The sequence below is a fragment of the Lagenorhynchus albirostris genome, chromosome 14 (assembly GCF_949774975.1).
Source record: "Lagenorhynchus albirostris chromosome 14, mLagAlb1.1, whole genome shotgun sequence".
Classification (NCBI taxonomy): Eukaryota; Metazoa; Chordata; class Mammalia; order Artiodactyla; family Delphinidae; genus Lagenorhynchus; species Lagenorhynchus albirostris.
The window spans coordinates 578,400-592,997 of NC_083108.1; the positions used below are offsets into that span (position 1 = coordinate 578,400).

The following is a 14,598-nucleotide window of genomic DNA, read 5'->3' on the forward strand; positions in this document are numbered from 1 at the left end:
CTACAAACAACAAATGCTGGAGAGGGTGTGGAGAAAAGGAACCTTCTTGCACTGTTGGTGGGAATGTAAATTGATACAGCCACTATGGAGAACAGTATGGAGGTTCCTTAAAAAACTAAATATAGAATTGCCATATGACCCAGCAATCCCACTACTGGGTACATACCCAGAGAAAACCATAATTCAAAAAGACACATGCACCCCAATGTTCATTGCAGCACTATTTACAATAGCCAGGTCATGGAAGCAACCTAAATGCCCATCGACAGACGAATGGATAAAGAAGTTGGGGTACATATAGACAATGGAATATCACTCAGCCATAAAAAGGAATGAAACTGGGTCATTTGTACAGATGTGGATGGATCTAGAGACTGTCATACAGAGTGAAGTAGGTCAGAAAGAGAAAATCAAATATCGTATATTAACGCATATATATGGAACCTAGAAAAATGGTACAGATGAACCGGTTTGCAGGGCAGAAATAGAGACACAGATGTAAAGAACAAACGTATGGACACCAAGGGGGGAAAGTGGCGGGGGCGGGGGCGGGGGGGGTGGGACGAATTGGGAGATTGGGATTGACATGTATACACTGATGTGTATAAAATAGATAAATAATAAGAACCTGCTGTGTAAAAAATAAATAAAATAAAATTCAAAAAAAAAAAGAAAACATACAGATGGCAAATAAGCATGTGAAAAGATGGTCCACATCCTATGTCATCAGGGAGATGCAAGGTAAAACAACGAGACACCGCTCCACACCTATTAGCATGGGAGACACCGCTCCACACCTGTTAGCATGGCCAAAACCCAGAGCACTGACAGCATGAAAGGCTGGCAAGGATGTGGAGCCACAGGAACGCTCATCACTGCTGGCGGGAACGCAAAAATGGTGCAGCCACCTCGGAAGACATTTTGGGGCTTCCTTAAAAAACTAAACATAGTTTTACCAGACGATCCGGCAATTGCACTCCTTGGTATTTATCCAGAGGAAACGAAAACGCATGTTCACACAAAAACCTGCACAGAGATGCGTAGAGCAGCTTTATTCATAACTGCCAAATGGAAGCGACCAAAAGATGCCCTTCAGTCCTTCAGTGATGGATAAACTATGGCGCATTCAGACAATGGAACATCATTCAAGGCCAAAAAGAAATGCGCTACCAAGCCACGAAAAAAATATGCAGAAACCTTAAATGCATATTACTAAGTCAAAGAAGCCAATCTGAAGAGGATTTCAACTATAGGACATTCTGGAAAGGGCAAAACTATGGAGAAAGTAAAAAGATCAGTGGTGCCAGGGCCTGGGGAAGGGGAGGGAGGGATGAATACGGCGGCGGGGGCGGGGGGGAGGAGCACAGGGGATTTTTAGGGCAGTGGAACGATTCTGTGTGAGGCTATTATGGCGGATTCATGTCATTTCACATTTGTCCAAACCCACAGAACGCACACTACCCAGAATGACGCTCATGTAAACTCTGGGCTTTGAGTGATTATGACATGTCGGCGTAGGTTCATCATTTGTAACAAACGTCCACGCTCTGGGGACGCTGATGCTGGGAGAGGCTGTGCATCTGGGGGTGCTGGTGCAGGGGGCATATGGGAAATCTCTGTACCTTCCTCTCAATTTTGCTGTGAACTTCAAACTGCTCTAAAAAATTGTCTTTAAAAAAGAAAAAGAGTCTTGTAGCTTCTATTCTAGGCATTTGAGCACAAGTCTTTTTTTCCCCGCAGACTAAAGCACAAATTCAAAACAAAAATCCCCTGTTTTTCCTGCCAAATTTACATGGAAAGTAGAGGAAAGTGTCCCGAGCTTCATGTTTATCCCCTGGCACATCTGGCTCGGTTTCCAGTGCCTCTAAGAGCCTCGTAAGAGGGTCTCCCTTGAAAACAGGCAGTGGTCCCTCCAACGTGGCGGCCAATGACTGCTAGGGACCTTGGACTACAGTTCTGGGTGGCGTGGTGGGGGCATGGTGGGGGGAGAAGGGACGCGTCAGGGGGAGGGGCCGAAGCCTCGCCTTTCCCAGCAGCCCTGAAGCCACCACCCTCATTTTACAGAAGAGAACGACGATCAGGGTTAGCACCTGGCCCAGGAACGTCTGGCTCTCAGATGAGGTTCTGCCATAGCAGAATATCTGCCACCACATTTTGGTGGTTCCTGGATCAGATCTTTGCAAACAAGAAAATAAACCAGCCAAACCTATTACCCGTTTTCAGTGGTCCTGGGAGCCTCTGTTCCCAGCTCAGTCCCTGGGGGCCCTGGGGTCACAGGGGCGCTCCCTGCAGCCCCAGGGCCGCTGTGTCAGCAGAGGCTGCTGGCCGGTTTCCATCCTTCCTTTTTCCTTTCAGCTCCACTGGGCCCTGTGGCCACCAGGTCAGGACAGCACCACCAGTCCGTTCGCATGCGTGTGACGATGGGACACAGAGGGTCACGGGCCGCGTTTCCACAGGGAAGCCACCTTCCCCTGCTGGGTGGGGACCGGAGCCTCCTGGGACGAGGTGGAGGTCACGTGCAGCCCCCGTGCCCAGCGGATGCTGGTGGGAGAGCCCCGTGGTCCGGCCCTGTGGGAGCGGCCCAAGTGCAGCATTCTTACACGCTGTGCCAGGAGCTGGAAAGAAGCCCAGGTCCCCAGGCTCAGGGGCTCCTTTGCCGCCGGCGCAGTCCGTTTGTGCTGCTGCCGGGGCTGAAACAACAGATGTTCATCCTTCGCAGCTCTGGAGCCAGACGCGTGGGGTCCAGGCAGAATCGGTGTCTGCTGAGGACCTGCTCCTGGTACGTGGACGCACCTTCTCACTGTGTCCTCACATGGCGAAGGGGCAGGGGAGCTCTGCGGTCACTGTTACGGGGACACTAATCCCATCGCGAGGGCTCCACCCTCATGACCTCGTCGCCCCCAGAGGCCTCCCGGCCCTGACACACTGGGCGTTAGGATTCAGCATGTGAATCTGGGGGACATGACATTCAGCCGGTAGCACTCTGCACCCCACCGCCGCCAGTTCATGTCCTTCTCCCCTGCATTCCATCCAACAGCCCCCAAAGTCTAAATCACTTCAGAGTCTAAGGCCTGACATCATCCGAGGCAGGCCGGGGGCGGGTGGTGGGGGACTCCAGGCCGAATCATCGGAGGCAAAATCCCTCCAGCTGTGAGCCTGTGACCAGACGGTGCCGTGCTTCCACACATCACGGTGGGCCAGGGGTCCCACAGGGGAGAACCAAGGAGAGACAGCCCGCTGCGCTGGTTCCGTTTGTTTCTCCCGGGAACCCTGACTGACACAGGTCGGAAGCAGCAAAGCTCTCACCCCAGCTCCAGGCTGGCAAACTCGACGTGTGTGTCTGTGCCCACACGCAGCAGAAGCTCTGTCACCAGCTTCCGAAGCTGTTGCCAAATGTCTTAGTGAATTCAATACTTGAAGTCCCAGTCATGAAATCCATAACTAATTATGTGGGTCTTGATTTAATCATATGAGCTTAAAGGAAAAAATCGACTCGCAAGCCAAACACCAGCCTCCGTGGAAAGGAAGTGCTGGCTCTGAGCGCAGCCTGCGTGAGGACGCGCTGTTCCCCCCAGGCCGGTTCGCAGCCCGTCCCAACGCTGCCAAGCTCTGCACTGTCTCCAGGCAACGACGGCCGCCACCGCATGAAGGAATCTGCGAGCTGTTTGCTGAAACAAAGGCTCCTGTCCCATCCTCCCAGCGGTTCCAAAGGCCTGTCCTCAGCATCTGATGGCTGGCCAGGCGCCACGGGGTGGCTTCCAGCACGGGGAGGGCCCCGATGGGACGACCTGGCCCCGTGGTCACCTAACCACGCCCGACACAGCCTCAGGAGGTTGGATTATCCTGCAGCAATCGTGGGCTCTGGCATGGCCTGGTGCCCAGGCCCTGGGCCTGCGTGGTGCCCGGCGGGGGGTGGGGTGGGGAGGGCTGGAGAAACGCTCTGTCTCCTTCACAGAGCCCCCAGTACCCTAGAAGTGAGGCCAGGGGCCCACTGGAGCCCCCTGAGGCAGCGGGTCGGGGGCCTCGCCTCCCGTCTGGCTTGGGGCTCCCACAGCGACTTGTAGGTGGGGTCTGGGGTCAGCCCTGGAGCTGGGGCTGCCTCGCCGTCCGCAGGAGCTGGGGGGCGTCCCTCCAGCACTGGCCCCCCGCCTCACCTCACCGGGTCGGGGGGCACAGACCCCTCCCTCTCCCTCTGAGCCTGGCATTAAAACTGCTGCTCGCGTGCCAAGGGGAGGCTGTCCAGCCCGGTAATGAGACGGGGGGCATCTCGGGGTGGAGGCCGCTGTGATCGTTTCTCCCGGGAACCAGGCAGTGCGTTAGCTGAGAGTGCACTCTTGGGGTCCGAGGAGGCACGGTAACTTTCAGTGGCCACGGTGTTCAGGGGTTTGGTGTTACTAATCTCATCTCTGCAGACAAGGAGGGACTGCTGAGCAGACAGCCCTGAGGCCTGGTCACGAGACCCGCTGGGTGCCAGGGAGCCTTTCCTTCCTGCATGGATGGTCCCGCCGTGGACCAGACGCTGGGGACTGAGCCCACGCCGCGGGGCCCTCCCGGGGCAGGACAGAGTGGGTCCCGCGTGCACGCCCCCAACCCCTGCCCCTGGGTCCTGCAGGCGGAGCCAAGAGCAGCCATCACCCCAGAAGTCTGGGGGGGACACCGGTGCAGCAGTGGGGGGGCCCCCGGTCCTTCTTTGTGCTCCTGACCCGGTGAACACCCGAGACGCCACAGCAACGCTCCTGAGAGCTGTTGCCGACACACAGCGAACGCTGTGCTAAGATAACTCAGGGCTGGTGTGCGTTCCATGGGGCTTCCGGGTGGCGGTCTCCTTTTCTCCCGCTGGCCAGCTTCTCGCCCTGCAAACACCTGTCTTCATCTCCAAAGCAAAACCAGCGTCCGGGCCTGGAGATTCTGCATGGACAACTCCAATGTCACCTGGGGTTTCGAACCCTCGGAAGCCCTCAGACAGGGGCGGGATCCTTACGTCTGCTGGGCCTGAGGTTATGAACACGACACGGAAGGGTGAGGACAGGCGTCCACGAAGGCAGAGCTGAGCGCTGGAAGGGGCTCCTGGCCGAGACCTCAGTGCAGGAGGGAGACAGCTCCCTGGGCAGCGCCGGCGTGGCCCCGACCGGGGCAGGGACCTGGGGACACGCAGCAGGAGTCTCACCCTCGAGTGTTTTCACGACGGTGGTCGGCCACATAATGCCTGGAAGACGTCCACATCCTGGTCCTCGGGCCCACGGCTGCGTCGCCTCTGACGGCAGAAGGGACTATGGAGGGTGGGATGATGGCGAGGCCGGAGCCGGGAGCATCCTGCTTACGGGGCCAGTGTCGTCACAGGGTCCTTCCAGCCCATCACGAGGAGGGCACGGTGGTGGGAGAGGAGAACCAGGCGACGTGCTGGGAGGACAGAGGAGGGGCCGAGGGATGAGGGAAGGGGACAGGCCCCCCGGAGCCTCCGCAGGAACCAGCCCTGGACGTGAGGCCCGGGTCCCACCGGGACCTCGAGGGCGAGTCGTGCCGTTTCATGAGGCAGCTCGTGGTGGTTTATTTCACGGCAGCAGGGGACACACGCGGTCCACGGCGGAGCCGTAGCCGTCAAGGCCCCACCGCGAACAAGGAGCAGGCCTAACTGCTCACCGTGTCACCTTCAGAGCGGCAGGAGCCAGAGGACGGGCCGTGAGGGTCCCGCGGGTCCCACCCCGAGGCCGAGCCCAGCCCTGGGCTGCCCCACAGACGCTCCTGGGGACCCGGCCCCCACCCCCGCGCTGACCTGGACACCGAACGGCCATGGAGTTGGAGGGGCGGCTCTGCCCAGGCCCCCCCCCCCCGCACCTCGACGGGGGCGCAAGAGGCAGCGAGTGCCGGCGTGGCTGTGGGCCCTGTGGCCTCTCCTGCTGCAGCCATGCCAGGGCTGCTCGGCCCGGGGCTGCCCTGCTCTCGCTAAGCGTGAGGGGGGTCCTGGGCCCCGCCTGGCCGAGGGTCGGACGCACCGGAGCCCCAGCTGCTTTGACTTGGGACGGGCTGCGCCCTGCGGGTCACTGCGGCCCCCACCGGCCCGTCCACACTCCGACTCCACGGATCTGATGGCTCTAAGTGCCTCATGTGAGTGGAATCAGACGGGATTTGTCCTACTGAACGGTCAGCTGGCTTGTTTCATTCGGCGAAACGTCCTCAAGGTTCGTCCCGCAGGCATGCTCTTACCATCCTTCTTCCCATAAACCGCGAAAGCGGAGACCTAGCTCTCGCTCAGTTACAGCGCGTGAGAGCAAATTCTGGACAGAGCCACCACCGGGCACAGGGACTACCAGGGCGCCAAGGAGACACAGGGGCAGCGCTGGACGGCAAGAGCCTGGATTCTAGGGGAGGGCGGACCGCAGGGAGCCCACCCACAAGCACACGGTGGCTGCGTGGCCTCGGGGGCACAGGGACTTTGCGCAGCTCTGCCAGCCACCCTGGGGCTCAGGCCACGTCACCAGCCAGAGGGGACCTGGACGTCTGGCTGCAGAGTCTGTCCTGGGGCCAAGACAAGAAGGCAAAGGGAGCTGGTCCCTGTGCCCAAAGGCCGCGTCCCGGCCACACTGGAGCCGGGGGCTGGGGTTTCTGTGCAGTGGGGGCCTCCTTCCAGCCCAGGCGGGGGCCTGGCCCCTCAAGGGGTATTTCAGGGATCGGCAGCAGGAATCAACTTTCCTCTGAGTCCCTGAATAATGGAGGATAATAATCTTTCTTCTCCCTTGATGCTCTTCTGCACCTACACACAAAAATAACCACCGATGCCAATGTTGCCAGAGATGACAAGAGATGTCACCAGACAGACTGATGAAAAGGGAGCCACGCCAGCTCACCCCTGATTCTTCATGACACTCCCTGCTCCCCCAAGGTCGTTTTTCAGGAGGGAATTGCGTGCATTTAACTGGAGTGCTAACTAGAATGTGGGCGCGTTGGGGAAGCGTCCCTGCTTGTCACTGATGGAGGATGAGGACCTCAGGCCCACGGAGCTGTCGGTGCTGTGCCTCTCAGAGGATGCTTTCTGGAGCCTTCAAGAGAAGACCTGAAATCTCACAAAGAAGTTCTTTAGCCACTTAATTAAAATCAGAGACCACACAGAGATAATACTTCAGCCTTGCGCCTTTCAAGCTAAATTCTACTGGAGGGCTTCCCTGGTGGCGCACTGGTTAAGAATCCGCCTGCCAATGCAGGAGACACGGGTTCGATCCCTGGTCCGGGAAGATCCCACATGCCGCGGAGCAACTAAGCCCGTGCGCCACAACTACTGAGCCTGCGCTCTAGAGCCCGCGAACCACAACTACTGAGCCTGCGCTCTAGAGCCTGTGCTGCACTACAAGAGAAGCCACCGCAATGAGAAGCCTGCGCACCGCAATGAAGAGTAGCCCCTGCTCGCGGCAACTACAGAAAGCCCATGTGTAGCAACAAAGACCCAATACAGCCAATAAATAAGTAAATAAAATAAAATAAAAATTTCTACTGGAAAAACCCCAACAAACAAGAAAATAATGAAGGATTCCATGCCCTCCATCCCTGATGCCTCGTGCCTGGAAACTTCCGTGGTCGGACCGTCAAGGGTGCAGCTGCAGGGGACAGCAGGGAGGCTCCCCGCAAAAGTAAACAGAATCACCACAGAATCCAGCTAGTGCACTCCTGGGATAAACCCCAAAGAACCGAGGGCAGGGACTCACCAGACGTTTGTGCCGTGTCCACAGCAGCGTTATTCCCAACAGCAAAAGGAGGAAGCGACCCAAGTGTCCACGGGCGGATGATGGATGGACAAGGTGAGGCGATACATACGCGGGAGTGGTACTCAGCCCCTAAACAGGAAGGGGTCTGACACCTGCTGCATCACGGATGAACCCAGAGGACACTGTGCTCAGTGAAACAAGACAGTCATAGCAAGATGCTGCCTGTGGGATTCCACTTAAATGAGTCCCTAAAGTAGCTGAATTCACAGAGGCAGAAGGTACAGGCTGGGTTCCAGGGGCTGGAGTTAGTGTTTAATGGGGACAAAGCTTCAGTTTGGGAAGATGAAAGATTTCTAGGGACAGAGGGTGGTGATGGTTGCACAACACTGTAAATGCATTAACGCCACTGAACTGCACATAAAAATGGCGAAGACGGTGAATTTTATGGGGTTTTTTACCACACACACACACAGTTGATGAAACATAAAACTTCTTCCTTCTTGTGGCAGTGACAGCACCTACTGTGTGCAGTGGGCCGGGGCTTCGTAAGCACCCCTCACAAGCACATGGCCACACTCACCACGTGCTCACCAACACTGGGGTCCTTACTTCCTAATCTGATGACTGATGTGGTGAGGCAGCACCTGGGTGGTGTGAAGCAGTGTTTCTGGAAATGGGGAAGAGGTGGGTGACGGATGTGAATGGCGGGTGACGTGGGGACCAGATGACGCCTAGAGGATTCTCAGGGTCAGCTCGACCTCCGGAGACGCTGTCATTGGTTGGCACCACCCTAACTTCTGTTCCCTGATCCCTGTGTAAGTGATTTCCCTCCTCGGACTGTATGGAGTTACTGCTACTGAGGAAGTCCAAACACGTCGAGTGTCTTTCCAAGCAGAATCCCCAGCTGGGGCCTGGTTAAGACAACTGGAAATGACAGCTCAGGAGCCAGACACCCACACGATGAAGGAGAAGCCAAACCAATTTCCTAAAATTTACATTTAAATCTAATCTGCAGTCAGGATCACCAGGCTCGTGGTCAAGACGGCTCACAGCTAATGTTCCAGGAGAACAGAGCTCCGTGTCTCTGAATAATGAGCTGACGGCAGGGAGCTCGGGCTCTACCCCGGACTGCAGAGGGGCTCTCACTGAGAGGCTGACATGAGCTCTGCCCTGCTCTGCCTGGGGCCCTGGGGTTCAAGTCCGAGCCTCTGCCACCCCTGGAAGCTGGAGCTGGGGAGGTTAAGGCAGGACGCCCCTGCCACCCCGTGAGAAAACACAGGCAATGCTTTGAGGGCAACACGAAGCCACATCCTTCAAATACTGCAGCACCTCCTCTCGTCTAAGCCCGACCCGGCCGACACCCACTCAGGCCTTCCCCGAGTGTTTCCGAGACATTCCGTAGTGTGCGCATCGCACAAACGCTGCTGAGCTCTGGGTGACATCCTGACGCCAGGATGACCCTTCTGCCCGCTGCCTCACGGGACAACGGAGGGGGCAGGAAGTCTACTGTCTGCGCAGAAACGAGCCCCAGCACCTCCACGAAGCCGGCCCTGGGTGTACCAGAGCCGGGCGCCTGGAAGATTTCAGAGGCCCTGTCCCTGTGGCCCAGGACGACGGACTTGAGTTTAGAGCACAGCACTCTCTAGCCTGGGTGTTTCAACTCCAAGCTGTCCAAGCCTCAAGGCCTGGCCGTCAGAGCGGTTCAGCGAGAAGGCCCGCTGGCCCGGCAGCCTCGCCGAGCTCTTGAAATCGGCTGGAATTTGGAGCCTCTGCTGGCAGCGCAGTGGGCGGCCTGACGGGGCAGCCGCGCCGGGGGCTCACTCCCAGCGAACCTGCCCTGGGCGGGTGCAGGGGGGCCCAGGGCCTGCGGTTTCAGCGACCAACGGGGTCGCGGTGCCCAAGACCACCACCCAGCGGGCGCCCCACGGCCCAGCTGCCGCCGCCCCTCCCCAGTTCCGGCCCAGCCGCCCCCAGCCCTGCCCGGCCCCGTCATCCCGGCCCCGCGCTCACCCTCTCCTCCTCGGCGCGGATGTCGGGCATGGTGCTGAGGCAGAGGCCGACCGCCGTGACGGCCACGAAGGCCACGGACACGCAGGCGAAGAGCTTGCCGGCCGGGCCCGAGCGCGGGTCGTCCAGCACGTCGCGCAGGCGCCGCCGGCCGCGCGCCAGCCGCCCGCCGCCGGCCCCAGGGGCGCAGTCCGGGCTGCCGGGGCCCCCGCGCTCCGCCGGCCCCGCGCGCGCCTCGGCGGCCTCCTCCTCGCGGCGGCGCAGGCGGCGCAGGCAGCAGCGCTCCAGGCGCGCCTCGTCGATGCCCCAGTAGGCCAGCTCGTCGCGGAAGGCCAGGGCGCACGCGCCGCGCAGCAGCCGCAGCTTCCCGGCGCGCAGCAGCGCCACGATGGCGCGGAAGGCGCACGGGCTGCGGTCGAAGAAGAACTCGTCGCGGCTCACGTCGTAGTCGTCGCACACGCGCAGCAGCTCGTCGTGGCCGCGGCAGGCGCGGAGGCGCTCGAGGCGCGCCAGGGGACAGCGGGCCAGCGCGGCCCAGGCCAGGCGCACCCTGCAGCCGCCCACGTTGATGATGACGTGCCGGGCGCGGGCCCCGCCAATGCCGCTGCTGCTGCTGCCGCTGCCGCCGCCGCCGCCAACCGGGCGCTCGGGGCCTGGGGGCTCCGCGGGCCCGGGGAGCAGGGCCATGGCCCCATGCGCCACACCAGGGTCCGGAGGCTGGGCCTGCGAAGGAAGGGAGCGCGCGTTAGGCCGTAGACCGGCCGGGAGCTCTGGGACACCCCCGCCCACGCATGACCTTGGGGCTTGGGGAGCGAACCAAACCAAGGGCTCCATCGGCCCAGCCGCTCGGTTCTTCTCTCCTGCATCCCTGACGCCTGCAGGTGGTCCCAGGAGCCCGCCCCTCAGCTTTCCAGCAGGCCCCGCTTACAAGGGACCCGCCTTCATTTCTTGCCTGGAGACTAGGGACGCGGCCAACGCGGGGCAGCACGAGGGAGGAGGGCGGGCCGCCCTGGAGGTGCTGCCTCAGGAGATGATGGCAAGGCCAGACCTGGGGGTTTCCGGCTGGTTAACAAGTGGGGCCGGGGGAGGGGGCTGCTACGGATGTATTGATGCTTCAGAAGCGTCAGCCAAGCTGCCAGAGCAGCCTGTGGACGCTGTTCGGATTCGGATTAGAGGGAACCAACTATAAAGAGACACGTAAGAGTAAATAAGAAAATCCCAGCACTACCTATGGTTTTAAAGCCGCCTTGAAGGCATGAGACGAGTACTGCACTCCTGAAAAACAGGGCGTTTCGGCCTCTTAGAGGCCCACAGTGAGGTATTCACGTGAAATGAGGTCTGGGTCCTCATTAAGCACATCTTTCTCAAGGTGGAGTGCAGACAAAACGCTTCACCTGCTGCTGGAGCCCGGTGACGAGAACACTGGGGCCATTATACTTTCTCTCTGCTTTTACGTACATTTACAAACGTCCCTAATAAAAACAGGTTTGTCTTGCTTTTTAAAAGCTTCCAGATAATTCTGCTGCACAGCTGGGTTTGGGAGGCGCTGATGTAGAGAAACTCACGGTGCTTCGGTTGCCTTGATTCGCTAAACCAGAGGTTCCATGGGAATTCTTCAGGGATCTCTGAGCCTCCTAAAATTAGATGCAAACTTGTCTGTGTACACATGTTTCTAATAGAGGATCCTCAGATTCTCAAAGGGGTCTGTGGCCTCAAAGCTTAATGAAGCTCACAGCTCCAAACATATAAGGGAGGGAAATATCTCTGTAGTGTGGGGATTGCTAGCCCGGGTCCCCTTTACAATATTTTGAACGTGGGTCACCCACACTAGTTGGTGGGCATGTACACTTCGGCATTCGTTGTCGGATGCCTTCTTAAGAATGCTTGGGCAGAGGTAAGATTCCAGGTGAGTTTCTTATAGGAATGATTACTTGTTTTATTCTTTGACCAGGGTTCAAGAAACTCACAAAAGAAATCATATTCTTCTTAATGAGTATCTCATCATAGCTTGTGCATAGACCAGCAACCAGAATTCCTAAATGTGTTGGTTTACTCGGCACTTGTTAAAAGGACGTGTCACGAAATATGTTACTGAGACAAAATCATTTTTGCCCTGAATGTGGACATTTAAAGTTTTGTGGCATATTTACCCACAATTGCACCTGACATTCCTTCCTCTGCCCAGAGCTGGGTCACCCCTTAACGTCTATGTATCTGTTTGGAAACAGGGTCCCTGACTCAGGAACCACATCAAAAAGGGTCCATAAGTAACACTGATGACTGTGTCCTTTGCAGAGACTCCCGTGGGTTCTTTTCCACGCCGCTGGAGGGCGGTTCTGTTCCTCCAAATCCTGCTCAGGATGGCCCCCCTTGACGTGTTAACACAACGGGGCACCACGCACTTCTCTGCACCGTGGCAACAGTGACAGAGCAGAGCAAACAGGCAAATACCAATCCGGGGACATAAACTCCAAAGGTCCCATTTACCAGGGGGGCCTTAGACATTGGCTAGGCAGTAATCTGCAGGGGAGGGACAGTTCCAGTTTGGTTCTCAAAGTGTAGACTGAGGGCCAACAGCACCAAAATTATCAAAAGAACCTGCAAAAAAAAGTATATTCCTGGCTCTACACTTAAAATTCTGAGGGACTGGAAAACTGCACAGTAAGGCCCCCCAAATATCCCCCCATTAAAGCAATGAGAAAACCGGCAAAAACCATCAGAATCAACTTTTTTTGGAACTCTGGACAGTAACCAAAGGGTAGCAGCAGCCAGGGGAACCCTTGAGTAAAAACAGCTGAGGGCTTCCCTGGTGGTGCAGTGGTTAAGAGTCCGCCTGCTGATGCGGGGGACGCGGGTTCATGCCCCGGTCCGGGAAGATCCCACATGCCACGGAGCGGCTGGGCCCGTGAGCCATGGCCGCTGAGCCTGCACATTCGGAGCCTGTGCTCTGCAGCGGGAGAGGCCACAACAGCGAGAGGCCCGCGTACCGCAAAGAAGAAAAGTGAGCTCTTAGCATTTTATTTAACCTGCTTCCCAGTTCAGCATTCGCCTTGAAGATGACAGCCTGCGTTCCTGGTACCAGGACTGGTACTGGAAGAGGAGAGTGGACCCGATTCAGGAGGAACCATAACTATTTGGACCCTTCTGGTGGCTCCCCCGAAAGACCCGTCAGAAGGCTTGCCTGTACCTCCCCTAACTCGGGACTCTCCCAGGGCTAAAGTGGCCACCCAGGCAGTTTGTGGAAATCACTTACACGAAAATGTTTGCTGAGGCAACGGATGAATATTATTGTTGGGGCAAAAAATAGACTAACCAGAAAGCTTGGGAGAAGAGGCTGGGGAGTGAGACGCTTTGGAAATGCTCCAACACACTGCTGGAAATCTAGAATGCTGCTCACGCGCCTGGGGCCATGTGCGCGCTCCGGAGAGACCTGAGAAGGCCCTACACTCTCCCCCCGCCCCGCCCCCAGCGGACCTGCAGCTCTGCACAAGCAGGAGGCGAAAGGGGGAGGCAAGGGACAGGCCTGCTGGGTGTTGAGGGTGCCCTGACACACAGGGCCCGCCTGCAAAGACTGGTTTGTTTTTGTTTTTGTTCCAGGCATGTGAGAATCTCTGTCCAGTCACTTGCTGACCATTAAGCTAATGGGACAGAGATATCAGTGGCCACACAAGACAAAAACATACAAACTTTGCCTAATTTGTCCAGAAAAGTCAAACAAACAACAGCAATTACAACAAACCCTGGGGAGCAGAAGAATCTGATTAGAAGAACACAGGAGTAAATCTTCACGGCCTTGGAGTAGGCAATGGTTTCTGAAATACAACAGAAGCATAAGCAACAAAAGAAAAATAAATAAACTGGGCTTTGTCATACTTAAACTCTTTTGTGCATTAAAGGACCTTATCAAGAAAATGAAATGATAGCTCATGGGATGAGAAAAAATGTACAAATCATATATCTGATAAGGGTCTAGTGTCCAGAATATATAAAGAGCTCCTACAACTAAACAACAAAAAGACAAACAACCCAATTAAAACGTGGGCAAAGGATTTGAAGGACTTCTCCAGAAAAGATACAAAAATGGCTAATAGACACTTGAAAAGATGCTCAGTGTGATCGGTCATCAGGAAAACGCCAATCAAAATGACTTGGTACCACTTTACGTCCATTAGCTCGGCTGCGACCAAACAAATGGAAAAAGGAGTGTCGGCAAGGGCGTGGAGAACTCAGGGCCCCCGTACACTGCTGGTGGGAATGTGAAATAGTGCAGCTGCTGTGGAGAACAGCTGGGAAGTTCCTCAAAAAGTTAAACATAGATGTACCATGGGATCCAGCAATGTTACTCCAAGAGAAATGAAAGCCTAGGTTCACGCAAAAACGTGTACGTGAACATTCACAGCAGCCAAAATGTGGGAACAACACAACTGTCCGTCAGCTGACCAATGGATGAGTAAACGTGCTCCATCTACATACCGGGACACCATCAACCACAAAAAGGAAGGAAGTGCGGACACAGGACACAGCACGGATGGATGTTGGAAACATGGTGTAAGTGGAAGAGGCCCGACAGAAAGGAGCTGTCCAGGCAAATCTGCAGAGACAGAAGGTAGGTTAGTGGTTGCCAGGGGCTGGGGGCTGGGGCGGGGGAGTGACCCACTAATGGTGACGGGGTTTCTTTTTGTGGTCATGAGGATGCTCTGGCATTAGGTAGTGGTGAGGGTTAAAATACTAGAAACACTGAATTGTACACATTAAAATGGACATTATCATTTCAATTAAAAAAAAATTGACATCCGGTTCTGTGCATGTCAATGAGCAGGTGTAGTGCACTGAAGCCCGAGAACCACTGCTTCAACGGCCAAAATCAAGACCTTTCGTTGTTGTTAAGGATTTG

The 14,598-nt window shown here is 56.6% G+C and overlaps 1 protein-coding gene across 4 annotated transcripts in view; it reads right to left on the reverse strand.

The window, feature by feature from the left end:
- KCNG2 (potassium voltage-gated channel modifier subfamily G member 2) overlaps positions 1-14,598 on the reverse strand; it is a 78,733-nt gene that overhangs the window by 28,474 nt on the left and 35,661 nt on the right. For 2 of the 4 annotated variants that reach the window (XM_060122085.1, XM_060122084.1), the window contains one exon: positions 9,708-10,427. In XM_060122085.1, the coding sequence (XP_059978068.1) occupies positions 9,708-10,391 (684 nt within the window). In that variant the 5' untranslated portion in view covers positions 10,392-10,427. Of the gene's footprint in view, positions 1-1,037; positions 4,993-5,167; positions 5,980-9,707; positions 10,428-14,598 lie in introns of those variants that run through there. The other 2 variants (XR_009534938.1, XR_009534936.1) reach the window with 2 other exon arrangements.